The 27,031-nt window shown below is 42.2% G+C and overlaps 1 protein-coding gene across 4 annotated transcripts in view; it reads left to right on the top strand.

Moving 5' to 3' along the window:
- The window catches only part of DENND2B (DENN domain containing 2B), a 150,782-nt gene that overhangs the window by 87,180 nt on the left and 36,571 nt on the right, over window positions 1–27,031 (top strand). For all 4 annotated transcript variants that reach the window (XR_014590287.1, XM_083862958.1, XM_083862957.1 and 1 more), the window contains 6 exons: window positions 4,075–5,289; window positions 9,038–9,174; window positions 19,394–19,542; window positions 22,128–22,343; window positions 23,965–24,061; window positions 25,009–25,053. Coding sequence is in view for 3 of the 4 variants with exons in the window: in XM_083862958.1 (XP_083719084.1) it covers window positions 4,075–5,289; window positions 9,038–9,174; window positions 19,394–19,542; window positions 22,128–22,343; window positions 23,965–24,061; window positions 25,009–25,053 (1,859 nt within the window). In the remaining variant the exon portion in view is untranslated. The remainder of the gene's footprint in view (window positions 1–4,074; window positions 5,290–9,037; window positions 9,175–19,393; window positions 19,543–22,127; window positions 22,344–23,964; window positions 24,062–25,008; window positions 25,054–27,031) is intronic.

Here is a 27,031-nt window from a genome sequence, read left to right as displayed (position 1 = left end):
GTTGTAGGAATTTCCTGCACCCATTTTTCCTCTTTTCTGGAGCTGATGTTTGGCATTGGAAGGAGGAAGGAACTGTGCTTCTGCTCAACTGGATCAAAAGGCCAAGCTCCCTAGTTTTAATATTAATTTTGTACTGCTCACTTTCAGAGTGGCTTCCAGGAATTAAATTTCTCCTCTTCTACATACAAGCAAATGTTAGCACTCACATTTTGCAGGAAGAAGATTGCTGTCTTGTCCAAAATGGAAGACTTTTTGACTTTTGGGTCAGATAGAGGGTGAGAACTCAGGCGCTTTTGGCATGAAGAACGAGCCCTTCTCCATCCCCATAGATTTTTAGTACAAGTCAGCCTTGATAAAAGGCAGTAACTCAGTTTTTTCGTCTTTTGCCTTGTGAAGAGTAGGTTACAAATTATCTTAAAGCAAGTGAGTCTGTTCTGTTCTTGGTGCAGCTGAGATACAGCTCTGCTGTTATCCACATGTGTTCACTGGACCTGGTGGAAGGAAATGCCTTTACTAGAGAAAACAATAGAATATATGAACATTTGAGAGCAGCCCTCAGGGGTTACAATTTTTGTAAATTACAAGTTTTTTCTATGTTCGGGTGAGAAAAAGAGAAACTGAAGAGAAGATACCGAATCACAATGTGAAATCAGTTGCATCTATAGTTCAAAATCCTACAGAGCATGACTGATATTATCAGTTTCCTCCTACTGTGGGTAACTACTGATTTCTCAAGGAACAAATCACAATAGCAAAGCTGAGCATGGTCTAGAGAGCTGGAAAGCACCTCTTGGATTCTTGGATTCTGTCTGCTCTCCTTGGTGAGCAGTAATCAGTCCCAGTAGAAAGGTGGCTCCAGGATTTGTCACCTGTTTAGAGGACATCGTGGCTGCTTGTCAGCCTTTGAGACTGCAGTGCACACCTGACTTGCCAGGGGTTTGGGCACTGCACACCTAAGCCTGTGTGTTGGAAGAACGCCCTTAGGGAATCACAGCAACTTATAACAGAGCAACTATTATATAAGTTCTTTTAGCTTTTCACGTCTTTTGTGAAATGCTGATATCCTCAAAGAAATAATCCTTGCTCAGAACGAAGGTGTTGGTCAAGGGAACTTCTTAAGAAAGCTAAACTTGATTCCATAATATCAATTTATGCTGTTTATATATGATATTTGGAAAGTTTATGTAATGATATGCATTGTGAGGTGCTGCACCGTATCATTCTGTATGTAGAAACCTTCAATTAAAAGCATTTTGCTTTTCAATCTTTTTTTGGAAGGTTGCAAGTTTCTTAATTATTCATCTCTGTCCAGTAATACTGGTTTTAAAGTCTGTGTAACTATTGTGCTGCAAGAGAATATTCTTCTAATAGAAGTAGGTTTCTTGGAGAAGAACCATTTTATTATCCACTGATCAGCTTTTGGACTTGTTTTTTTCTTTCATTCTTACTTACCAGCATCCTTTAGAGAATTCATGCTGAAACCTTTGGGACAAAGCTCTCTTCCTCTTTGTTGTTGAATAAGTCCTATAGATGTTCTCTGAATTACTCAAATTTAGGGTGTAATACAGTGTAAAACAGAATCCATTTCTTAACTGAGAAGTCTTTGAGGACAAAGTCCTGCAGAAAGGCCTGTGGCTCTGCAGCCCTGGTCTAGCAGGGGGAAGTGACTGGGAGTTTTGTAACTGAATTTGGGGGTTTCAAGATGAAGCCTTAATTGCAGTTACCATAGTGGGAACCTGGGATTTAAAAGAATGGCTCATACCTCTTAAGAAGAAACATTTTGTAACATCTTCAGGTTATGCAGGCAATAATTTCCCCCCTTTCCTCCCTCCCTGATGAATCACCAAACCTTTTCCTGACAGTGGCAATAACTAAAAAGATATTTCTTAGATTGTAAGGAGATAAAGGTCTATGCCTGTGGTATTTTCTGTGCAGTGTGCCAAAGGCAGAGAGAGGTGTCTCTGATTCTCTGATTGTCAGCATGCTCTTCACCTCTGCTGTCCCATTTTACTGACCTTACCCCTGTTATTTTATATTGTATTCTTGCTATTGCCAGTACAGATCAGAGTCTCATAAGCAAGTTGTAACATGCTAAAGAGTTCCACAGGGCCTCTTCTGTCCTTATCCTGTAGCTGAATCCTGACAGTGGGTTTAGCCAACATGCAGCTTCTAAGGTGTAGTGGAGGCTGTAGTCTTTAGACATAAAATACACTTCCACTGGGTGATGCCTGTTTCCTTGAGAGAAATGTCAGTGCAGCTCTGGGATGAGTCTGCACGACATGAAAGAATTAGGAGAACATGATCTCAAATCTAAGCTAAGGCAGTGTTACTAATAATATAAAATTTTGGCTTTGTGGTATTAACCTGAAGAAACAGAGATGAGACAGGCTGAAATAATGAAGGATCAGGGTGCCCCACTAAGCCTGAAGTGGCTGATTTAGGTTTCATCTTCAGGTTCTATAAGGGTATGTCTGCCAAGGAATTCCAGGTAATCCACTACAAACTGAGCTTCAAGAGCCAGCCAAAACCACTCATCATCTGTCACCTGCTTTTGATCTTCTGAGATCTCTTAAGACACCTGTCTGCAGCGGTATAGAATGGCTGGAAATTCAACTTCTAGGAAGCAAAGAGCATATTCTGGCATCCTTTCTGTCCCGAAATAACTGCTTTAGGCGATTGTTGTAGGAGTCTTTGCCATCATCTTTGACATGAGATCTCTTTTCCTACAGGCATGTTTATCTTTCAAAACAGTGAAGAATTAAAAGTCACCAAGTGGTGTAACTTCTGTGACAAATAGACTTGCTTGTCTCAGGCCTCTGAAAAAGGAGATCAGTTCCCTTTTGTGATAATTTGACTGTCTTTTTCTGACCAGAACTTTTCTTTTTTGTGCTGTTTTTGAGCTTTGATTGTGAAGTATCCACTGTAAGAAACTGGGATGAAATCTGATAATTTGGTTTTAGGTTGCATTTGAAGAAAAAGAAAATATTTCCTGTGTCAAAGTAAATTTTTCAGAAATCACCCCAGTGCTCTGGGTTTTTTGGATTAGTGCACAGAAATTGGCACTTCTGCTGTAGGTATTGGCTGGCTGTCGGGAAGAAAACAATATAGCAGCAGAGATCTTCTGAATCTCTTCTCTCTTTGCTATAGTGCAGACATTTGCTCCCCTGATTTCTTTTGGTCAAGCAGTTCTTTCATTTGGATCTTGCCTGTGTACAGGACAGTTGATAAGAAACCAGCTTGTTGTCCCCAGTGTTCACACAGCATCAACTTAATAGCATATGCAAGGCATTACTTATGGGTCTTCCCTCTTCTTTCCTGTACTGTTTGGAACAGAAAGGACTTAATGTTAAAATAGTTATTATTTCTGCTATGATTTGTAGGTATGGATTTTGGCAGGCAAGCAAACCCCCTTTTTTGACATGGCTTTGGCTTAATTTCCTTACTGCTGGCTCATCACTGATGAGCCAAATGAATAATGCATTATTTAATTTCCTTGTGTCTTTTTGTTCTTAAAAGTACTTGCAACAATGTACAAAACTCCAGTAACAATAGCTGATTTTGCAAACCGTGGCTAGAATTTGTTCCAAGGGTAACACTGAGATCTTTCTATGTAGTTTATATTCTTCAGCACATAGTGTGAGAAGATCAATGTGTTTTCTCAGTGTGTAATATTCTTTTGATAAGAAATTACTTCTGTTTGGTAGGGGAATTTGATCTGTTTGCCACAGCATCAGACCAAAGATGAACCAGTTCTACTCCTCTGCAGGTGATAGATGTTTTCAAGGCAGAGGTTTGCTATGAGAATCTCAGCTGGGTTTAAGTTCAGGAAACTTGGAAAAGCTGGGGGTCAAACAGAGGTGAGAAAACTTGTTTTGGATGTGCCAAGTGTCCTGCTCATGGCCCATCACTGACACTGGTTAAATGCTGCCACCTCCCACCCTCAACTCCATGGCTGAATGGTCACTGGCATCGTAAGGACACTTTGGGGTGGTCTTGCAGGATGGAAAGAAGAAAGTTGGCAAATAACTCCAGTTTCCCCGGGGCCTTGATTTTTTTATTTCTTTCTGCTTCCAGGTGCCAGTCAGCCACTCCGCCGCCCCTGCTGTCCCCCCAGAGGAGCCCTGCCTACCCCCTCAGTGACAGCGAGGACTCTTCCCGCTCCACCGGGCTCTCCAAAGTCTCCAGGTCCAGGCTGTGCCTCAAGGACTGGAACAGCCGCACGTCCACGCTGCGAAGCACCTCCACGAGCCCGTCGGACACCGACTCCCCGAGCCACCCCCTCAAAGCCATCAGTGTGGGGGCCTTGGATAAAAGGCTGTCCGTGTTCAAGGCTGACCAAAAGGAGAGTCCAAATGAGGGTCAGGATGGGGAAGCAATAGGGAGCCATCCACTTGCCCGAAGCACTCTGTCCTTGGGCAATGCCTCCAAATTGAGGACCCTCTCCATCAGCAGGGTGAGCGTCCGCTCGCAGGCGCTGGACATCAGGCAGAAGATCACAGAATGGGAATGCCGCCGGGAGCTGTCCCCCAGGACGAGTGTGTGCATGGACAAGAGGGATGCTGGGGAGAGGTCGGGCAGTGAGAGCTGCCCCAGCGTGCTGACCTCTCCCTGCAGCGACAAGACCTTTGATTTCAAAGGGCTCAGAAGAATGAGCCGAACATTCTCCGAGTGCTCTTACCCGGAAACAGAGGAGGAGGAACTGCTGGACAGGGATTCCTGCCATCGGTTTGACAAGAGACCAGGCAGGAGCGAACCTCCTTCTGCCACTTTCCTTAAGAGCCACGTGAGGAAAGAGTCCTCTGCTGTGCTCAACAGAATCCAGAAGATCGAGCAGGCACTGAAGGAGCAGTCGGGCAGAGGCCTCCCCCAGTTACCAAGTAGCTGCTACAGTGTTGACAAAGGGAGGAAAAAGTCTGGGACTCTGAGTACTGTGGAAGGACTGAGTGAAACCCTGAGCGATAGCAAAGGAGGGAGTGTTATTTTGGGGAGTGAACCAGAAACACCTCCCGAGGCTGAGAAAAGCAGTAAAACAAAACAGGGGGTGACTGTGAACTCAGCTGGCCCCAAAGTGCTCCGGGAAAGCGCGGCTAAGAGCGCCGTGAATCCCGTCCCCAAGCCCAAACGCACCTTCGAGTACGAGGCAGACAAGTCCCACAAAAGCAAACCAAGCAATGGCCTACCTCCATCTCCCACGCCTGCTGCTCCTCCTCCCCTCCCGTCCACTCCTGCGCCCCCTGTCACCAGGAGGCAGAAGAAAGAGTCGCGCTTCCACAGAAAATCCCAGAATAGGTAAAAGCCAAGGAAATGCACTCGATTCTCCAAATAAATAAATAAATGGGCTATATTTTTGCAGTAGCAGTATTTTAAATCCTCCCTCTAATGCAGTGCTTTTGACATAAGATAATCTAGGAATTGCATGCAAGACAAGTTTTTTTTTCTGCTGGCTTGCATTGATGGAATGCACTGGTAGAATACCTTTGAATGCCTTCAGTTTTGGAGCTCTAAAATCTGCATTCCTCAATTTCCGAAAAATATCCTAGGTTAGGTGTGATAAAGGTTATCTAGTTCATTCTGGCACAAATGCCCTTATTTGTGATTTTTAATGGATCATAACTTCATTACTGTCCAATAGTGGGACCACAGTTGATCTCTCACAATCTGTTTTCATGTAAAGTGTGTTTGCAGAAATTTTCTATTTCCAAAGCTCATTACTATAGCAGTTGTGTCAGTTTTATGCAATGTAGGTGATTTTATTTAATTCAGTCCTTAAGTATATTATCCTAAATTATTATCAACAGCTGTAGAGCATTAATGCTGAGAAAACTGTTTTATCACAAAAAGTTCTCTATGTCCTTCCTGAATTAATGATGGGGAGAGTATATGGCTATATTTCCTCAGAAATTTGTGGAGCTTGGCTTGCTCTCGAGTTCTAGACATGGTAAAACTCATTCTGCTCATGGTTTGGAAAACTGTAGGTATAGTTGTTGCTAAGCATTCGAATTGCAGTATTTTTAATGAACTCACCTGTCTTTGCATGTGTATGATACACACCCTCCCTTGATATTTAGTGATGAGATTTGCAAGGGACTGCTAAACAGCATCTCAGATGCACACTATCCCTTCAGATTCTGCTGGTTTATGTTGGCTTAATTATTAAAAGTTTTTTTAGCACAACCTCACCTGAATTACACTGGGACAGGAAGAGAACAGGAGCCTTCGGTTCTGTCCTTTTCTCTCAGGAGACACCTGCTTCTGAAAGATCAAACAGCTCTGCTGAGCTCTGTTGTTTCTTCCAGAAAGGCATGGAGGGGATGTGGAAAGTCAAGCTCTGACCAGCAGTGCTTATCTTTGAGTCCTGGCAATAATCTGAGAGGAAATAAATCTAGTTTATAAGGAAAACCTGTGAAGTAAAGCTGCCCTCAGTTGCCCTTGTTCAGCACAGCATTTGCAATGTGCAGAAGACAGACAATAATTTTTAAATGTTCTGGTGTAAATGTTTCCTTTATTGGAAAATGGGCATGTCATCTAAGAATCACAGTATTTTATCAAAATGAGGTTTTGAGATGAAGTTTTGAAGCTTCTTTCCAGAAGAGGTATAATCCTGCCTGCACCTGCTTTTCTTCAGTTTCAGTCTGTCATAGCAGAGTCAGACAACAGCACAGTTCAGCAAAGGAGCTTCAGGCCTGGGTTAGATCCAGGGGAAAAAAGCCTTCCAAAGCGCATTATTTATCAATTTAAGTTGTAGAATATAAATTGTAGGATTAACAGGGTTGTCATGTGTATCTGATGATTCTTGCAAATCAGTTTGACATTTTACTGGGTAGGTATCCATTCATTTGTAACTGCTTTACCCACAGCAGTTTAATGATTTCTCTGGACAGACCTCTTGATAAACATGATCTAAATAAGTTCAAACCAACCCTCCAAAAATCTCAGGTTTGCTGGCTGAGTGGAAATCCTTTATAAAAAATCTTAATTTTATTGTCTCCACTACTGTTCTTCCTTCAGTTACAGGAAGGACAACTCCAAGATTTACAAAGCACTAAAGACTGCAGAAGTCATCTAAGAATGACAATATTTGTTTGATAGTAATTACTGAAATCTCAGTACCTAAACTGTTATTTTTTTGAGAACAGACATAACTCATTGTGCCTGAGCTTGTAGCTGTGTGTTTCAGACTGAACAGACACATGCTTTGCACTGCAATGTCATGAGAACAGACTGAGGGTATTTATTTTCCCAATACTTCGGTTGAAAGCACTGATTTTATTTTTGGTGGCTAATTCAACACTCTTGCAATATGGAGGAAGTCTCTCATGTTTGCCTGCTAGCAGAAAGCCAGGCTGGATCTGGTTTAACATTTAAGCTTTAACATTTCAGAGTGGTGTGAGCTGGGTGTTCCCCAGCAGCTGGAAATACTCTGGCACACACACAGTGCAGGAGAGAGTGTCACAGGATAGACTTGGGACACATGGACCACAGCTGAGTGTCGGTCCACAAAGCCATTCCTGTCATCCTATACAGTGAGACCACATCATAGCAGTGCCTTGAAATGTATAGGAGCTGGATATTTGACTACTTTAGAAAGTCTCATCTCATACATAGATGTATGTCTTCATACATCTATGCCTTCAGTGTGTCTGTATCCTTTGTAACTGTGAGGAGCTGTGGAGGAGCAGGTGTCGGGATCTGACATGCACAGATTTTTTCTGCCACAATCCTGATGTGAGTAACTTGGATCTGGATATTCTGAAGATTAGGGAAAGGAGAGAGAGAAGGCTCTTCAGCTCAGTCTCAGCCGTAACCTGTTCCAGCAGACAAACAGGAAATGCTCTTTTCAAATGCAGTGTCCTGTGTGATGGTCACTGCGTTACCTGTAGGGATGCTCGAACCAATTCACAGGCCAGTCTCATGAGACTCTGTCACTGCCACATGGATATGCTGTAACATGTGCTCTGCTCCAGCTGGGAAGAAGAAGAACAAGGGGGGTTGAGGGCAGGATGATTTATTGTTAATCGAGGTTGGGGCTCAGTGAGTGGAGTCTGGGCACCAGCACAGTCCACGGAAGCCTTGCAGCACCATGGGATTTACGCTCTGACCTGAGCCTGTTTTTCTCACCATTTCATTCTCAGCAGTAAATCAATCCAATGAGTGCCAGCCCCTGTTCTGCTGCCACTGCAAATCATGGGCCTCCCACCTTGAGTGCAGATACTGCTCCAGAGAGCAGGGGCTGGGTGAACTGGAGAGTAGGAAGAACTTGGGCTTTTCTCCCTCTAGAACTGCTCAGCAGCACTGGGGCAGGTGTGGGTGGGAGGTGGTGAATCACCGCAGGTGGGAGACAAATTGTGTGGCTTCATCTGACCCATCTGGTCCTCACCTTCCTGCCAGAAAGGCCAGGCTTTCAACCCATGAGCCATCACCCAAACTGCTCAGGCACCCCAGAGAGCACTAATTTCCTCAATGCTTTCTCCTTTGCTGCCAGTGCTTGGCATGGGGTGTGCCAGGATGACGGGCACACGAGTCTCCCTTTGGCATTTGTGCACTGAACTCTGAGCAGGAACATATCCAAAGGTTCAAGACTTGTGAGTGCTGTCAAACTAAGGGCTACATCTCCCAGAGCAACCAGTGCAGGAATGCTTTTCAGAGGCCGTGTCTTTCTTTGGGACAGAAGGCCACATGTTTCTGGGGCCTCTGGAAAAACCAAAGTAATTTCTAATCTGAGGACTGTGCTGCTAACTTACTCTGTAAACTTGGAAAAACAGAACATATTTTCTTGGTATTTTCTTCCCGTCTGCATAATGGGGATAACAATACTTCCAATTCATAGAACTGTCATAGATGGCTCTACTAGAGACTGCTGTGAGCACTTAGTGAGGACTTAGTGTCTGCTAAAAGCTAGTCCTTAAAGCATGATATGAGATTTTTTTTTTAAATTATGGTTCATTTTATATATATATTTCTTAACATGCAAATGCTCATCTAAATGTTTGAATGATTTTGCATTCTTGTTACTAATTGTTATTGTTTTAAACTTTAGAAAATCCTTTGAGTTTGAGGATGCCTCAAGCCTGCAATCCCTGTACCCTCCCTCCCCGACTGAAAATGGAACTGAGAGCCAGCACAAATTTGGATCCAAGAGCACTTTAGAAGAAAATGCCTATGAAGACATTGTAGGTAAGAAGCTACTGCAGAACACGGGCTCACAGCAGGATGTTGAGTGGCTCTGGGTATTGCTGAACACATGCCCTGTGCAGGAACATTCAGTGCTGTCAGTAAAGAGAGATTAAATGGAGGCTAAACGGGTTTGATCCTTCAGTGCAAATGTAGCTCTCAGGCTGCATGCAGGAAGTCTTGATTCTTTCAGACTTCACTGGTAGTATTGGAAACAGACTGTTTGGTCAGCTTTTTGCCAATGCTTTTCAAGAACCAAATCATTCTTTTTATCGAGGCCTTGGCTTGAAGCCTTGAGTGGTGTAAAAATGTTAAGAACAGGACTCGAGGCAGTGTTTACAGAACTATCCAATAGCAAGATTAACCTCAGAGGCCTTGTCTGATCAGCCTGTGCTTTTCAGGACTCCGGTGTGGACTGCCCCAGAGCAGCTGTTTGTGGCTCTGTTCCTGGTCTCTTCCAAGTCCCCGTTCCTAGTTAAAGAGGAATTAATTTCCTTTAGCTATACACCATCGGGAATGCACAACAAAAAACACTGCTTTCATTTAGCTTCATAAGAAAAACATGTTTCTTTTGGTCTTAGAAGGAAATGTATGGCCTATGCATACATTCTTTTAACATCAAAAAAAGTTGTTATAATTACTGAAAATTGGGCAGCCCTTCAGAGCACAATTTTTTTTTGCACGAGTGATGAATATCTGCATTGTTTTTAACTCTTTCAGTGTTATATTATTACAACACATACAAAGGGGACTTCATTTTACTTTGGACAATGAATCTTTATATTTTGAAAGCTGGAGGGCTACCAAGACAGTCTGGGACCCTAGAGTACACATCCTCTGAAGAGACACTGACAAGCTGGGCCTGTTTAGTCTGGTAAAAAAGGCACTCTAATAGTGCTTACAAATGTTTGAGAGGCAAACAAAGACAATAGAAAAACAATATTCTTGGTCATATTAGTTGATATAGCAAAGAACAGTGGCCACAAATTGGAGCCTGGGGCTCTGTCAGACCCAAATTCTGTCTCTGGCTTGTCAGCCTCAGTGAAAATAGGAATTTACTCTTTGCATTTACTTCCTCTACGGCATTTAAAAAATGGCAGAGCTTTCAGCTCCTGCCTGGTGTCTATTAGTTAAGATGAAAACTTTTGTAGATACTTAAAAGTCTTTTTCTGTGTAGAGCATCCTTATATGATCATCAGCCCTTTCTATGGCAGACCATCCTGCTATTCACACTTGAAAATGTATTATGTGTTAGTTACGGTGCTCATCTTTGCTCAGGACTTGTCAATGTGGCACCAGATTTTGGGGGGTAATGATTCTTTTCCTTGTCTGGTTTGCTAAATATTGAAGTAAAATGTGCAGGACTGGTAAGAAGCTTCCTTCAAATGAGAAGAAATCTTGGGTTCAGTAAAACGAAATCATAATGGGCTTTTCCAACTCATGGGTACTATAAACCAGCTCCTTCAAGACTATAATTTGGGCATTTTGGCAGGGCAGTGGGAAGAGAATGCAAAATTTCAGATCTGTGGACAAACACAGAACTTCATTGTTTTATACTGCTTTTTAACAACCTCTTTCCAAGCACTTCATTCAATGCAGCAGTGCAGGGGGAATACCAAACCAGTATAATTCTTATAAACTGTCAGGCATGATTAAAGACAAGCCAAAGTGGTTTGATCTCCAGCTTTAAAGAAACTATCGTAGTTTTGTGTATCACATCTGCATAATTTATACCAGTGGTGCTAGACCTCAGTCTCCAAGTAGCAGTTTTGTGCTCATGCAAACCAGGTGTCTGCAACAGTGAGTTTATTTTATAGATCTACATCTGCTTCAAAGCAATAAAGGGCTCTGTCACTGTGCTTTGAATTTTCTTTGCAAACACTTCCCCTAGAGGTGCTGGTGGGTCTTTTCTCCTGTACCTTGTTGAATCTCCTTGCCTCCCTAAAACTTGTAGGCAGTTAAAACATTGTTGCTGTAGTAATAAACTTAATTGTGTCATGTCTTCCCATCCCTTAGAATTAATATTTGTAATGCAAGGAAATGTTAAAATACTAGAAAAGAAAGGTGTGAATCTTGAGCAATGCTCTAAGCAGTCTAGTGTGAGGCACAAACAAAAAATTCAGGTTGGAAGGGACTGTGGGGTCAACTGGACCAGCCTCTGCTCAAAGCAGGGCTCATTTCAAATTCAGATGAGGTTTCTTAGGGCTACATCTGGTTGAGTTTTCAAAATACCATGGGAGGATGGCTTCACTTCCTCCCTGTGCAGCCTTCTCCATTGCTTAGCCTCCATTGTGAAGAATGTTTTCTTGATGTCACTCTGAACAAATTTTTCTTTCCATCCAGTCTGAATTCTCCTTGTTGCTCCTTGTGACTGTTGTCCTTCATCCTTTCACCTCCAGGAAGTGGCTAGTGCTGCCTTTTCCATTTGCCTTTCTGGGCAGTGGCAGGCAGCAGCTGGGTTATCCCCCAGCCTTTCCCAGGCTAAACAGCTTCTAAGCATGGAAGTTCTCTGCCTGGAGTCATTGGTATTTTGGTTACCACATGGCCTCTTCATGTGGGGCACATGCACACTAAAGCTCTGTCTTCATCCTGGTGCCCTTGCACTGCCTCTTCTTTAATGACCAGGGCAGCAATGAGCTGCTGTCTGTAGTTTGTCTTATTTTGAGAGCTGACTTTTTTTTAAAAAAATAGTAAGTTTTAAGGTATATTGAAATTAAAAAAGATCGTGCTTTGAAATCCAGTGACACTTTGACCATGAACCAGAACCAGAAACTTCATTCAATTTTGTTGTATTTCTGTAGACTTTAATAGATGAAATACCTGCATGGTAAGTTCAGGACAGGTATTGGATTGGAACATAATGATCCATTCTGCATCAATCAAGCAGCCATTGTGTAAAGGAGTACACATTCCTAATATAAATCAGAGCTGTATTCTGTGTGCAAGGAACCATGTGGACTTCATTCATCTTCCGTACTAGCACTCACAGAAATGTGGCAGTCATAGTAAACTTAAAATTGTTTTGCTTCTTGTGGTTTTGAATGAGCCTTTAATCAGACCAAAATTGATGTGGCTTTCTGAATCCGGTTGGGGAAACCACGCTTGGCTTTGTGTGAATTCAAGAAACTATCATAGTATTAAGGGATGGCTGAGATTGTTGCTTCTGCTGTGTTTGTGCACAACAGCATTTCCTGTCATATGGACCATACGGTTCCAGTTTTCCAGTCTGCTCCCTTAAGTGCAGCTGAAATGTTGGAATATTGTTATTTAAGGTCTTGGATCTCTGAAGCATTGTTGACCTGACACCTAGAACAAAGCACTTGTTATCACCAAAAAAAGTTGAATAAATACAGTAAAGTGAAGTGAAGGTCAAGGGCATAGTAATAAGTTTGAATTGAGAAAATCTAGTAAAACTAGGTGAAAGAAATAACACTGCATTTAGAAATTAAATGTAGTGGAGGAAACCTCTGACAAACAAGTCTTCCCACTCTGTAACTCCCCAGAGTGCTGCACACTGCAGAACAGGTGGAGACTTCCTTTGAGAGGACATGACAGATGTGCAGGAAACCCAGTGTCCAACTGGGCTCCCTGTGCTACCTCCTAGACTGAGAATGTTTAATTGAACGTTGCAGGACTCCCTGTCTGCTTTGGCAGCTGCAGATGAAGAAGTCTAAACAGTAAGGCAATGCCTCAAAAACATTGCAGTGGAATCTCTAAAACCAGGATGAATTTCTAAATGGGAATTTGCTGGTGGGTTCCCATTGGGAATGTCCTGCAATTCAGTGTCCTAGGGGCAGCTGGCCCTCTTGGGGAGGGTTTCTTATGCATCCTTCTGCCCTCTGGGCCTGTTCACTGCCATGTTTAGAAGATTTTGAGCCCTTTCAATAGCTGGACACTTCTATTGATAGATTTGTTTTGCATCTTATGAGGACAACTTAATCACTGCTTCCTGTTGGGGGCATGTAATATAATTGAATCTTGTTACAGCTGACACCAAAGTTGACTGATAAGTGAAACAGTGGAGTCATACACAATTGCTTGGCTGTTTTTCTCTGTCAGTTTGAGTATTGCTTCAGTTTGGGATAATCAGCTAAATCTCTGCATTAAACATGACAAGTCACTCTTTATCCCTTGCTTGTAAGGCAACTCACCTCTCCTAAACCAATTAGTTGGTTTGATTTTCTTGTGTAAATTTGACACAGTGCATGTCCTGTAACAAACTGGGATGATTTAGCTGTTCTACTGAGCCCTTCGCTGTGTGTGATCAGAGCGGCAGCAATGATGACTGAGGTCAAGTTGGAAAATGTTCCAGCCTGACATTGCTTTCAAATTAGAACATCTGCAAAGTTCTTTCAGTAAATGTGGGAAAAGGTTAGAAAGAGAGCAAGCTGATCTTTCGAGTAAAATCCCATCCTCACATGCCATGTTGTTGCCTGTCATGCTTTTGTAACACATTTTAGTCTGTCATATTATCATCCCACAACAAATCAGGGAGAAACTGGAATTACTGAGCTGCTGTGAAGCTGAAGCAAACTTGGAGAGATTGCAACTCTGCCAGCAGTACTGTGCTAGTTCTTCTCTGAAGACATTTTGGGTTTTGAGTTGGGCACCAGCCGGTCTCTGGAGCTAGAATTGATGCAAAATGATGGTACAGGCAGTGATCACAGAATAATATATTCCTGTGTTATTCTGCACCCACAGTCTGCCTGTGACAGCCTAAAAAGAATGTGAGATTTTGGAAAGCGTAATAATGGCAAATTTAATAATAGACACTGTAGGGTAATAGCAGCCAGAGAACATTAAATCAAACAGTGTTCATATGGGCCTGTCAAAGACAGGCCAAATACTTCAGCTGATCCTATTGACAATCAGCCTGCTGCTTTGTTGTTAAATTTGGATACATGGATTCCAGTTACTTTTAATAATCATCTCGTGCCCTATGTAGATCTCAATTTTTCTCTGTGGAGTCTGTCTCATCTCATGTCTGTACCATCCACTACAGCTTCTTGTGACAGTCTCTGTCAGCTTTACTGCCTGGCTTTCTATCAATGCTGCAGGTTAGTAAAACAGAGAAAAAGACCATGAGACTGCTCTCCCAAATCATCCCTCAAATTCAGAGACACTGTTGAAGTCAGCAGGGTGAGTGACACCCCTGAAGTGCAGGCAGTTTAGGCAAGCTGCTGCTGTACTGTGCTAACAGTTTCTCCTTAGACATTTTCATGCACTTGATATTGGACTGAGCAGTAAACAGGTGATTTTTGGGGGTGAAATTTCTTGTGCATTTATCAGCTAATTTATCATGCTAATTCTTTTCCCTTATGCTTCATTATGATTGCATTCTCAGCATTCCCCACAGAGGTGGCTGGGAGATGTATCTGCAGTGTTTCTTCTGCTTACTGCAAGGGCTGGAGAAGTTCAGAAAGCACAGTTTGTTGCCTACAACCTCTATGGACCAGGGCTCAAAAGGCTGATTGTGTTTTGGACTTGCCACTCTGTTTGTTGTAGATGCTCTACGGCTTTTCTGAGCTCATGGTACTGAGTGGATACACTGGGTGACAGGACTATAAGCAAGTAATGGTCTATAAGTCAGTCCAGTTCAGCAATAGCTTTTCAAAGCAGCTGTAAATGTGTGTTGGCTGTAATTTGAGATTGAAACAGTTCCTCTTTCTGCAGATTCCTGGGGTAAATTACTCAGCCGAGGTGCACAGTTGCAGCATCTCTGACACTGAAAAATCTCATCTATGTACCAAAGATCTAAGCTTTGATACTTTATGGGAGTGTTGAGATTTACTGGTTTTGTCCATTTGATCTGAACATGCTCAATAACAGCCCAGTGGCCCAGTTTTCCTCCAGCACTGGTGGTGTGGATCTGCATTGGTGTAATTTTATGACTGAAATGAATGAGCAGGGCATGTGCACCTCATTTGTGAGGTGATGACTGTCCTGGCCATGCAACTCAGGCCCCTGGGCTTTCTAAGCAGCCAGGAGGAAAGGCAGCAGGCTCTTGTCTTGGGCATCACCCTGTGGATTCAGTGTCTCCTCTGTGAGTGTTGGTTCCCAATTTAGGCACTCGACACAAGTTTAGGAGCCCTTTCCTTTACTCTATAGCTGCTGTTCCATTCTTCTCTCTTCCTGGCAGTGTAAAAGACTGGAGTTATAATCAGCACTCTGTGAATCACTTAATTCCTCTGATAATTGCTTCTCCCATCTAGAAAGAAATGATGCATTTCCCTGCTTTCTGCCATTTATAGAGAAGCGTCTGCCTGCTTCATTTTTTTTCCTCTCAGCCTTACTTTTCACTCCTTTCTCAGCATAAGACAGGCTTGCTGAATCTGCCTCTGCTTCCCATTTGCCACGTGTGAGAGGCTGAGCAGAGGAACATTGTGTGCTGCCTCAGGGCTCAGTGGGGCTGACTCGCACCGCATCATGGAGTGAGGAACTGCAGCCCCTGGAGGAAACTCATCCATGCTGAAGCTCAAGGCACTGCATTCCTCAGGACTTTTCTAAATATCCGTGGTTATTTTTTTCTTTTTGTTGTTGTTGTTGTTGTTGTTTTGTTTTCTTTTCCTGATGGACCATTCATTAAGTTGTCTGTGAGATCTCCTGAAGATAAATGTCGTGTAGATAAATGCCCTGTGTTAACTCAGCACTTTGGTACGTAGAACTTGAGAAAATGGGAAACTTGGAAAAAAACGCTTATAGAGGGAACTGATCTGGGAGTAGGGATGGTGATTAGAGACAATATTTTCCAAAGACTTACTGTTTGTGATCATATGCATTCTGGGGGTATGATTCAGCTTCCTTTGAAGTCAGTGATAATCTGCTGTTGTCTTGTGTGGTTGTTGGATCAGCCTCATTAAGAAAAGCCTGGCCTTTATACTGCATAATGTTTCCCCTTTTGGCTTCCAATAGAGACATCCATATGGCAGGATTAAGGATGTTTCCTTGCTCTTTCATTGTAAATATGTTATCCTTTTGCAGCAAATCCAAGCACTGCAGCTTGCAAACATTCCTTGCCTGAGACTTGGGACTGGAGAAGTGCTGCTGAGGAGAAAGCTGTAAACCTCTGAGCCAGCCAGTGATATGGAAACTTTTCTCCTTTTTGTGCTGCAGCACAGCAGCAGCAGCAGCCACCACCACAGGTCTCCCCCAAGACCTCATTCCCATGTGGGACGTGCACCTGCTGGTGACCACCTCTTCCCAAATGTTTCTCCCATGGAAGGGAGTCACTGTGCAGTCAGATGCAGTTAAATGCTGCTTTAAGGCAGTTCAGGATATTTTTAGCATTTTTAGTTTGCTTGACACCTTTGATTCCTTGTCACTTGTACAGAAACCTGCCTCTTTTTGCATATCTGGACTTTGGTGTGTCTATCAGGGACACATACTAAGAAATGGTGGCTGAAAATTGCTGAGGAGATAGTTTGTCTGTCTCTTCTAGTTCACAGCTTGAACCAAATACTTCATTCAAAACTCACGTCAGCAAAACCAGGTGGTTTCTGTTGGATCAGAGTATATCATTATCAGAGATCTGCTGTAGAAGGAGGTTCTAAAAAAAGGAAAAAAAAAGTGGTGAGGTGTATTTGATCTCAAGGCATTATTACAAGGTGAAAAAAAAACCCCTAAACCCTGAAATAATTTGGTTTTTAAGAAATGAGAGAAAGAATAGGCACAAGAGTTCTTGAACAGCAAACCAGTCATCTGCAGAAGCTCTCACAGCTCTAGGGGAAAGGGTTAAAATCCCTGTGGTGTCTCCTTTGACCTCCACATTACACTGAAGAGGAATTTGGCCCAAGCTCTCTTTTGGTAGAGACTCTGACTCAGAAAAACAGCCTCTGCTCATGGTTCCTTGCTCCTCCCTCTTCTCTCATCCAAGACTTCTCTGGGCCCATTTCTATACTTAATATGTCAGGTCAACATTATTTATGTTGAGTTTAACTGGGTTCAAGAAATTCTGTTTTACATTGTGTTTTGGAAAGAGAATCCCCCTAACATTTATAAATGCTTTACATTGTGAAAAGGGGTTTTTCACTGATGGGCCTGTTTCTTCTGGGGAGTTTGGATACTCTGTAGATGAATGCAGTAACATTTGTTTTCACAAGGAAGCGCATGTTTGAGCCATGTCTCATGTAGCTGGGTATTTTGAAATCTATTAATCCATTCCAAAATGCTTGGTTGACCTATACTTGACTTGGGCTTACAAGACATTTTATTATGCTACTAGAGCCCAATCAGCTGCAAGTAAGAGCATTTTGCAAATTTTATTCTTTATTGTTGCTATGATTATCATTTATAGAGCTGTAGAGTCTACAAGAAACAGAATCAGGGTCCAATATCTACTTCTTCTTCTCACAGGAAGAATCAAACACTTCTATAGTCATCCACAGCATTAATTTTTTTTAGGAATATATGTTGTTTAAGATCTATCCAGTTTATTGCATTAATCAAAAGGGTTTTGTTTTTTTTTTTCATGTACCCCACACACCTGAAGGTGCTCTTTCCATGTGGCATGAGGATTGGCCACAATCATAGTGCAGCCTCTAGAATCAGATTCCCTCTGGATGAAATAATAAGCTGTGATTGCCAAGTCAAACATTCTTCAAGAGCAGAAGTGATTCAGGCTTCTAATTAGAACAAAGCTAAAACATTCACTCTTGTGCTTATGTTTGACTAGAAATCTTACTATGATGCACTACTGAAGCAAAACTGTATTTTTATTTGTATTGTGGATATGTGAACTTGCTCAGCAAAAGTTCTTGTGGCTGTAACTGATGAATCAAGCAGTCTCACACTTCCAGGCTCAACTATAAAGTAGAAAGCACAAACTGCTTTTGTTTTCTTCTGTACAATAAGGAAATCTAGTCTGCCTAGAAAACATAGCTGGTAGTCACACAAACTATGTTAACCTGGGCCTTGCTCTCACTAAAAACACCCATGCCCCAGCTGTCATTTCCTTAAACACTGTGGATATTTTCTGTAACAGTGGGAATAATGAACCATGCTACAGCTTTCTGTCCTTACCTCTCAATTCAATTTCTAATATTAAATAGCTTTTATTGCAATATATATATTGTACTAAACCCATGGGTTTTAAAGTCATCTTTAAACCAAAAGCAAGTTGGTTTAAAAGCTTTTAACTTCCTGCATGTTTCTGTAAATTCAAGATCACTTTTTTTTTGTTGATAGTTTTCTGTTCAAGATGGTTGGAAAACTGGAATAACTGTGTTTGAAAAATCTCAAGTTCTAAATCAGTTGCTGATTATCAACTGTCTGAAAAAATGCATACGAAGTGTTAATTTTATTGATGGCACTCATTCATCTTCATGCTATTTTGTTTAGTGAGAGCTCTGCTAAGTTCAGGAGTTTTGAGAAGATGGTGGGTATTGGATCTTGGTTAAATATGGACTACAGATTTTGGTTCTGGTTTTCATATGGTAAAAATTCAAAGATTGGGGTCTGCTTTTTAATGTATTTTTCATTAAGTAATATTTAGTGATTAATTGTTTAGGCCTCCTATATATTGCTAGATGAGTTTCCTTCTGGGAGACAGGAATTTCACATAACTTGGAATGAATAGCTGCCTAATTTGAAGTCAGGATGTATTTTAAAGAACACATTGAGGATGCAGTATGGTTGGGACAGAAATTCTTCCCCTTTCGCATTTTCAATCTTGTCTCTTGGCACTGCTGAGCTGGAGTGTTTATTCTTTCTTCGCCATCTCTCAGGAAAAGAGAAAAATGAAGGTTGCATCAAATAAGAATTGTCTTATTGTGTGTAAGGGTGGCGTGTTGAGCACAGTTATTTATTGGTCTTCATTTCACCCCGTGAGCGGCTGTTACGGATTTATAAAATCTACTGATACACTTTCAAGAAGTTAAGTGCCTTAGCTTTTATATATCAATAAATTTTCCACAGCTGCGGATGCTCAGAAGCACGTCTTGTGAAATCTTCGCATTAAAAAAAAGAAAAGAAAAGGGGGGGGGGGACAGTAAAAAAAAATCCAAAGAAACTTGTCGGCCTCATAGCCAAGTTCTACTCCAAATACTTCCAGCTGCAGCTAGAGGGATGAGTCATGCTGAAAGCTGAGGAGCTTTTCTAAAAGCCTTTCACTTGGTTCACATGATTTTTTTTTCTTCTAATTTTACATTCCTGTCTGTTTTTCTTTCCCTAAAAAAACCCAAAAAACCTCCCCCCCCAAAAAAAAAAAACAAACCCAAACGTGCAGGCGAGTCACCCAAGGAAAACCCGTACGAGGATGTGGAGCTGAAAGGCCGTCACGGGGGGCGAAAATCCCATCAGCTGTCGGAGAATTCCCTAGATTCCCTACACAGGATGTGGACGCCGCAGAACAGGAAATACACAGCACCTCCGCAGGTAAAGGAGCGTGCCTGGAGCCGGCCCAGGAGGCGGCACGGCTCGGGAGGATGGATGCATGGATGGATGGATGGATATATGGATGGATGATCACTCCCAGCGCCGGCTGAGCCCTCGGGCCGTGCCGGCAGCTGCGGCTCCGCTCTCTAAGCCCTGCCTGCCCCTGCCCTACAGAATCCTGCCCCTGATCTGCACTAATTTAACCCTTCGTGTGGCTGAATTGCCTGCGCTGCCAGGCAGGGACAGGAGGGGAGAGGTCAGCCGCTGGTTTTGTCCCTGTGTTGTGACTCTGCTCGTGGGAAGTTCACAGTGCGGCGTGTTTGTTGTAAAACAGAGAATGCCAGGTAAAAGCCCTGAATAAACACATAAATAATAAAATAGTCAGAAAAACCTGAGTGTCTGCAGTTAACCAGGCTGTAGAAATTGTGTTTATAGCATAAAAAGGAAGATGAGGAACTCTGCAGGCTTTCCCATTTGTGGTGAATTTTCCAAAGCAAGCCTGTTTTTTCGGGAACACTATGAAATCCCAGGTTGCTTTGTTGTTTATGGGATCACTATGTTCATAACGAAAAATATAATTCTCAACACATACTTAATTTTGAGATTCAAAGCACCCTTTAAAGTAACTTCACTGTGCACTGAATTAACAGAAAATTTAGAGTTGAACAAAAGGTCACAACAATTTACATTTTTGTCTTGTAAAGAGACCTAGAAAGAAAACTGAATGTGTTTTCTTTCCCTTGCTTCTGTGCATGCAAACATCACAATCCAAGAGAAAAAAGGAGCATCACCAGGATTCTTAGTGTGTTCCCAACACATCCTTTTTAAAGCAGGAAAAGGAACAAGTGGAAAGTAACAATCAGGCAGAGTAAGGAGAAACAGGCACTGCAGTCATGAGGATAATAGGGAAATGTCCCTCATAGTGGGACATAGTGCATAATAACTGTTTCTGGCTGTGTGTGTGTTATCAGGAGCTGTGTAGCATCCAGAGGATCCCTGGGGGTGTGTCATGAGGCTGGGAACCATCCAGATCCATAGGAAGATACTGGCCAGTGTTCTCTGTTTAACAGAGGGTCACCAAAGAATTTACAGATTTAAGTGGCTTCTGTAAGGTTGTTCAGTAAATAGGAACTCTCTGGTACCCTTTGCAACAGGGCTGTCCTTATTCTGGTGGCTTCTTTTTGAAATGCTGCTGGGAGTGCCCTGACAGGAGTCAGTCCTGCTATAATTGCACTGTCATTGTGCTGATATTTAAAACGAAGAGACACTAAGTGCGGGTCAGCTTTGGGCCTGAGTGATTCTCCAATGACCAGAAATAGAAAAGTCTGAATTTCCTGAAGAATGGTAGCTTTGGCAATGCTTTATCACCCAGATTTTCCATCATAGCAACGCAGCCGGGTTAGCAACATGACTTTTCAGTCATGGATGATGATAAACAAAATGGAAGAGATCAGAAGGTCAGCAAGCTTCCAACAACCATCTCCAAAAAGAATTCCTTTCAATAAAGTATAGACTGCCACCAGTTTTCCTGGCATGCTAACCTGTGGTATGGTGAGACCTCAGAAACACTGGTGTGGTGTGGTCATTTTAAATCCCTGTGTATTTTCTTTTCCCGTTGATTATTTTCAGTTTTTGAAGTCATCAGGTATGAAAGGAATGTTTTATGATGACATTGTATTTGTGATGCAGCCTCTCTGCACAGAAACACATGTGCTTAATCCCAGGTAGGATGGCACTGCAATCAGTCAGCCAATAAATGGGACATTTATTGCTGCAGGTTTATAGTATGTAACAGAGCTGAGAGAATATTAGTAAATGCTGAATGACAGATGCTTGACATAATACTACTTTCTCCTGGACGTGCTGGTGAGGCTTCTTTACAGTGTTTGTGTTTAGGAGAAGAAGGCAGAGACCTGGAGCTGGGCAGAGCTGTTCCTAGGACTGTTCCAAAAGACACCCAGTTTTTTAAAGACAGATGTTACCTGGTGCTTAATTCTTCAGTGAGATTTTCCCTTTGCCCCTGTAGTGATAACAGTTTTGTGTTTTAAAGGGAGTTCTTTGGGAATGCAGGGAGAGTTGTAACTGCACCTCTGCTCATTGACAGGTCTTAAAACTTCTTAACAAAATAGAACAAGCTTGATTTTTCTACTTTATTTTTTCTTGGATGAAGTAGCATGAATTTGCTATTTTAGTTACTACTATTGCTCTGAATTAATATTACACTGAATTGTGTAATTTCCACACAATTTATTACTCTTCATTTTCACTCCTGCAAGTAAGAGGAATGGACCAGACCTGTTGGGTCAGTGCTCTGCTGTCAGCCAAGCCTTCAAGTTAGATTTTAGGGCTCACAGAATTGATGGGATGTGGGTGCATGGAAATGTAGCAGGTCAGAAATGGTGTCATTTTCTTTGAACTTAAAATTCTTCAATTTCAATGACCTCTGTCCCTTCACCGTGGGAGAGTGACACACATCTCTCTTGACACACACCCTGTGGAGTGGTGGCTCACCTGGTGTGGTGTCACCTCTCTGTGACAAGGGCTGTCTCTGAGGGGAAGAGCTCAAGCTGTCCTTGTCCCCGCAGCTGCCCTCCAAGGCCAGCAGCCACTCCCTGCGCGTGGGGAACTGGTCAGAGAGGAAGAGCCACCGCCTGCCGCGGCTGCCCAAGCGGCACAGCCACGATGACATGCTGCTGCTGGCTCAGCTGGGCATCCCCTCGTCCCCCTCGGGCCTCAGTGAGGACAGCCTGAGCACCGCCAGCGAGCTGCTGTCCACACGTCGTGCCAGGAGGATCCCAAAGGTACTGCCTGTCCTCAGCCTTCTGCTGAGGAGAGGTCTCCTGTCTTGTGCAATTCTTGAGACAGTCTTTATCCATCACTCAAAGCTCTTTTTGCACCCTAAAGGAACATTTAGATCAAAATCCCTTCCCTAGAAGTGATAATTTCCAAGTTCTCCAAGAGGAGCAAACATCTGATGGTCATCTTCACACATAATTAATTGATTTTAAGGCAGTTCTGTTTTCCACGCTCTTCTTTAAGCTCTGTGGACCAGAGCATTGCTGTGTATATAACTTTCAAGTTTTGCATGGGTGATGGCCAAGCAATTATTATTTATAACATTAAGCTCTGCAGACCAGAGCTTTGCTGTGTGTGTAACTTTCAGATTTTGCATGGGTGATGGCAAGCAATTATTACTTATAACATGCAGCAACATCTGAAGTGGTTTGTTTCCCCATCATTTGTTTCCAGGAAAATAACTAATTGGCTTAATAGGTTTCCCTTCATTTACTCACAACTGACCCCATCCTGATAACCATGATACGTTTGAAGTAAAACTTAATTTTTCAAGGAGTTTTTCAATTCAAAGTGGAATGTGAAAAAAGCCCCAAGCCACAAGACAACAACCAAAAAACCAACAATACAATAGCAAGAGAGGGGGAGAACTGCCAATATGCTTCATTTTGGCTTATGAACAAAGCTCATTTTTATTGTGCTCAACTCTTTCCTGTTCTTATTAGAGAGCATATTTTAAAGTACATGGCTATAAATACTGTGAGTAGAGGGAGATTTTTATGTTTCTGTGAATTTGTTGGAAATTCTGTTTAAGGAGGAAATTAATCCTACATCCTTAATATTTACTGTATTTTTACTGCCTTGGAATATATTGTTATACTTCACAAATGGGCACACATCTTTGGAGGAAATCATAGGATTACTTATAGAGTAACTTGATACCTGATCCCTAGTAAAACTTGGGGAGTTTGGCTGTTAATTTTGCACCCAATTTTATTTTTAATTGAAAGGACAGATATTCTTCTTATGTGAAATTATGATTTCAGCATATGAATGTTCACAATTTGATTGCAAATCTTGTGATAATTTCTATTTTCTTGTTACTTTACTTTTCAGGATCACATATTTCTGGAGAATATAATTTTTTAAATTGAGATAATGTTAATTATTAGAGGGAAAACCTAAAAAGGCTTTGTTTCAGTCTGTGCTCTGTTACTGCCCTTCTGCTGTGTCTATAGCAAATTGCATCCTTTCACTCAGTTTATTTCTCTCTGGAAGCTGAGGTGAAACAGCTTTTGCAAACTGTATTATAGTTCTATGAAGAAATCTGCTCTAGAATGGAATATCCTATTCTTGACTTATAAAAGATCATGAAGATTAATTGCTACATATTTATGACTTTCCTGAAGCTATATTCTGCTTAATGTTGAATTCTCAGTAATCCCAGCCTCTTGCTGAAGACAATAAACACAAGTCATCTCATTTCCATCATCTCAGATATTTTTGGGGCAGACAGTTATTATCTGCATAAGCTGGTCTATCATCCATGTTTTGTTTGAATACAATAATTAAAAGTCTGGCAGAAAAATGTTTAGTCTTAGTGATTCCTAATTTTTTTTTATTTTGCAGCTTGTCCAAAGAATCAATTCCATCTACAGTGCAAAAAGAGGGAAAAAACGACTGAAGAAACTTTCTATGTCCAATATTGAGACAGCATCCCTACGAGGTATGGTACAAGTGTCATGGTTCAGGGAATCCATTTGGCTGCTACAGGATTAAACAATCTCCTTCTTTCCTCCACATCTGCCCTGGACTCCACTTAGTTTAGAACTTTTTTCTGTGAACAATGATAGTTTTCTCTCTGCAAGAGGAGAAAATGGGGACAAGCTAAAAAAAAATTAGATTCTCAGTATTGTGTCTCCTATTAATCCCATGGTCAGCTAGACTTACCCAGACTTTTCTTTAGGCCACATTTACCCTAAGTTTTGTCAAAAATTCACAGTTTTGACCCTGGAGTTCTTGTATGCTTTTTCCTGGCACTCATAGTGTGTAACTCACCCTGTGTTTCAGAGTGCTTTTGGAGAAACAGGGGCCAAAAAGGAAATTCAGGCCCTGTTTTGTTGTAAGAGTACAATAGGGCTTTAAAACAAGAACTCCTCAGTAACACATCTTGTCATAAGGTTACTTTTGCCTGTTAAGTCTAACTCAGTTTGGTGAGTTCTGGTGATTGCAAATGTTGCCCAGGCAGATAAAGCTCATAAGGCTTATACTTTGACTTCTCAAGTGCTGCATAACTTTAAAAAAAAAATTGAAAAATTAAAACTTGAAAACAAGAAGTGAAAGGGTTAAGACACATTTTCCAAATAACACTTTTGCAGCTCAGCATAGATGGGGATTCAGTGCAAACAGTTGCTGTAATGGAGAATGAATTTTGCCCTTTCATCAAAATGAGTCCTTACTCTCAAGCAATATTGAAACTGAATCCAAGGAAAACACAATCTAAGGAGTCATTCAAACTGTTTATTTCAAGATATTTTAAGATTGAGGAGAAGTGCGTGTGTGTGTATCACAAGGCTCAGAGATGTGAGACAGGATTTTTCCCAGTTGCAGCACGGTGAACTGAGTTTGTTTGCTTTGGTTTTGCATTAACTGATGCCTCTCTGTCCTCTGCAGATGAGAACAGCGAGAGTGAGAGTGACTCAGATGACAGGTTTAAAGGTAAGGGATCAGCCTTCAGTGACTTCTAGTTAGACTCTGTCACAAACCTTATCAATGTATGTTCTCCTGCTACTGCACATGGTTCCTGTCCATGGCCTGCATTCTCTATAGGTTCCTAACTCCATTGCTGCAGAGCTCCCAAAGTTGCAACACAGGAGTGTGAATGTGGAAAGCAAGGACAAAATAAGCTATGAAGATCTAACAAGGATTTTGCCATTGTGTCATTTAATGAAGAACAGGACCTTTGATAGAGAGTCTTGACAGGCTTTGTCAGCCACTTCAGAGATGCTGACCTATTCCAGACTGACTGTTGGGTGCAGGCTTAGAGGGATGAGTTTGGATAAAGATGCTCCTGTCCTATTCATATGCTGCTCTCAGTGTTTACTGCTCTCTGCTGTTGGAGGCAAGGATCTGGGTTTGATCCAGCATTGTGGTTCTTAGACTCTTTTATAAGTCTGCAGTTTCCAAATTGTAGAAATTCCTTTATCAGCACCTGCACAAACTCTGCCTGAGCCAGGCCAGTAAATTAGTTTCTCCTTTTCCAAAGTCTGGTTACAGAAAGAGGCCTATAAAAAAGTTGAAGACAGCAGCAACAGATTTCATTACTAAAAACCCATCACGTTGTTAGTAGGTGAAGGGTAAAAAAGACAAGGGTGTGGAGCTGCTATAAGTTATGGGGCAATCATCCATGTCTATCCACTGCAGATGACACCTGCTTACTCTACATGCAGCAAAACTTCCTGGAAAACATTGTCTCAGGGAAACAGATTTGTGCCAGAAAGGTGGTGGTAAGATCATTCAAAACAGGCTGTATGCAACATTGTACAGTGATGAAAATGGCTCCTTGCCTCTTTGTCTACCCAAGCCAAAAGCACTCGCAGTTCTGTTTCTCTTTGTGTCAGAAAATAGAGGGATTGCTTGTTCTCCTAGGCCATAAAGGAAGATAGACAGGATAACAAGATATCTTGTTACTGGGAGGATATTCCGATCTCACTGGAAACTGAGGCTTTCCCCCCATTATTGTGGAACAGAGGATCTTCATTCTGATGTCTCTGTAACCAACTGCTCCTGAGTGACTTTGTGTTTCCATTGATGCTCTGAGAGCATCAATGGAAAGACCCCCTTGTCCTGTGTAGGGGCAGGACTCACTGGGTGCCCATCTGGGGGGGTGGACTCTTTGGTTTCACCTCTAGCAAACGTGAAGCAGTGGCCTGCAGCGTGGGGCTGCCTCAAGGCAGGAGCAGGGAGGCTGTTTCTGGGAATTTAGCTTCCTTAGCTGTGCAGTCACATCGAGACCCAAGTGCTTTATCAAAATAATTTTTAATTTTTCTGTTCAATCAGATGTATGAGGGCTGGTCATCAAAGGCTTTTCCTTAGTGCTTGTTACACCTTGTTTCCCTGTCACAAGGGCCAGTCAACCTTTGGAAGCTGTGGGCAGTGGCAGTGATAGAGCCTGAAGGGTTTGAGGTGTGCTGCTAACACTTCCTTTGCCATTGCCCAGAGATTCTTGTGTGAAGAGTATGCAGGAAGCTGCTGTTACTGGGGTTTTTTTTGGTGTACTAGCACTGGTAGTGACATTAATGGCTAGTCCTCCACAGGTATCAAGCAACAAGTCACTGGATCAAGGCACATCTTTGCCTTCAAGATCATCCCCCAATTGAATTAGCATTAACAAAGCAACCCACAGGAGGCAATTGGCACATCTTTCCTTTCCTCCCCTTCCCTGGAGATTGTTCCATGGCTTGCCTTATGTGGTTTGTAGCAAAAAGCTGTGCTGTGTAGGGACAGGGCACAGAACTGTCTTTCACCAGGGTAAGCCAGGCCTTAGATGTGTCACCTTGGAGGCCCCAGTGCATTTGCACGACCCTATAAGCTTATAATCCAGTCTTATGTGTGAAGAAAAGCCAGACCTTTGGCAAGGTAGAAGGTATGAACTGCAAATTGTTTCAGTGACTGAGTGTTGCATAACTTCAGTACT

Source organism: Zosterops lateralis, assembly GCF_965231275.1.
Source record: "Zosterops lateralis genome assembly, chromosome: 6".
Classification (NCBI taxonomy): Eukaryota; Metazoa; Chordata; class Aves; order Passeriformes; family Zosteropidae; genus Zosterops; species Zosterops lateralis.
The sequence above is the reverse complement of the archived record's forward strand: the minus strand, read 5'-3'. Positions and strand labels throughout refer to the sequence as shown.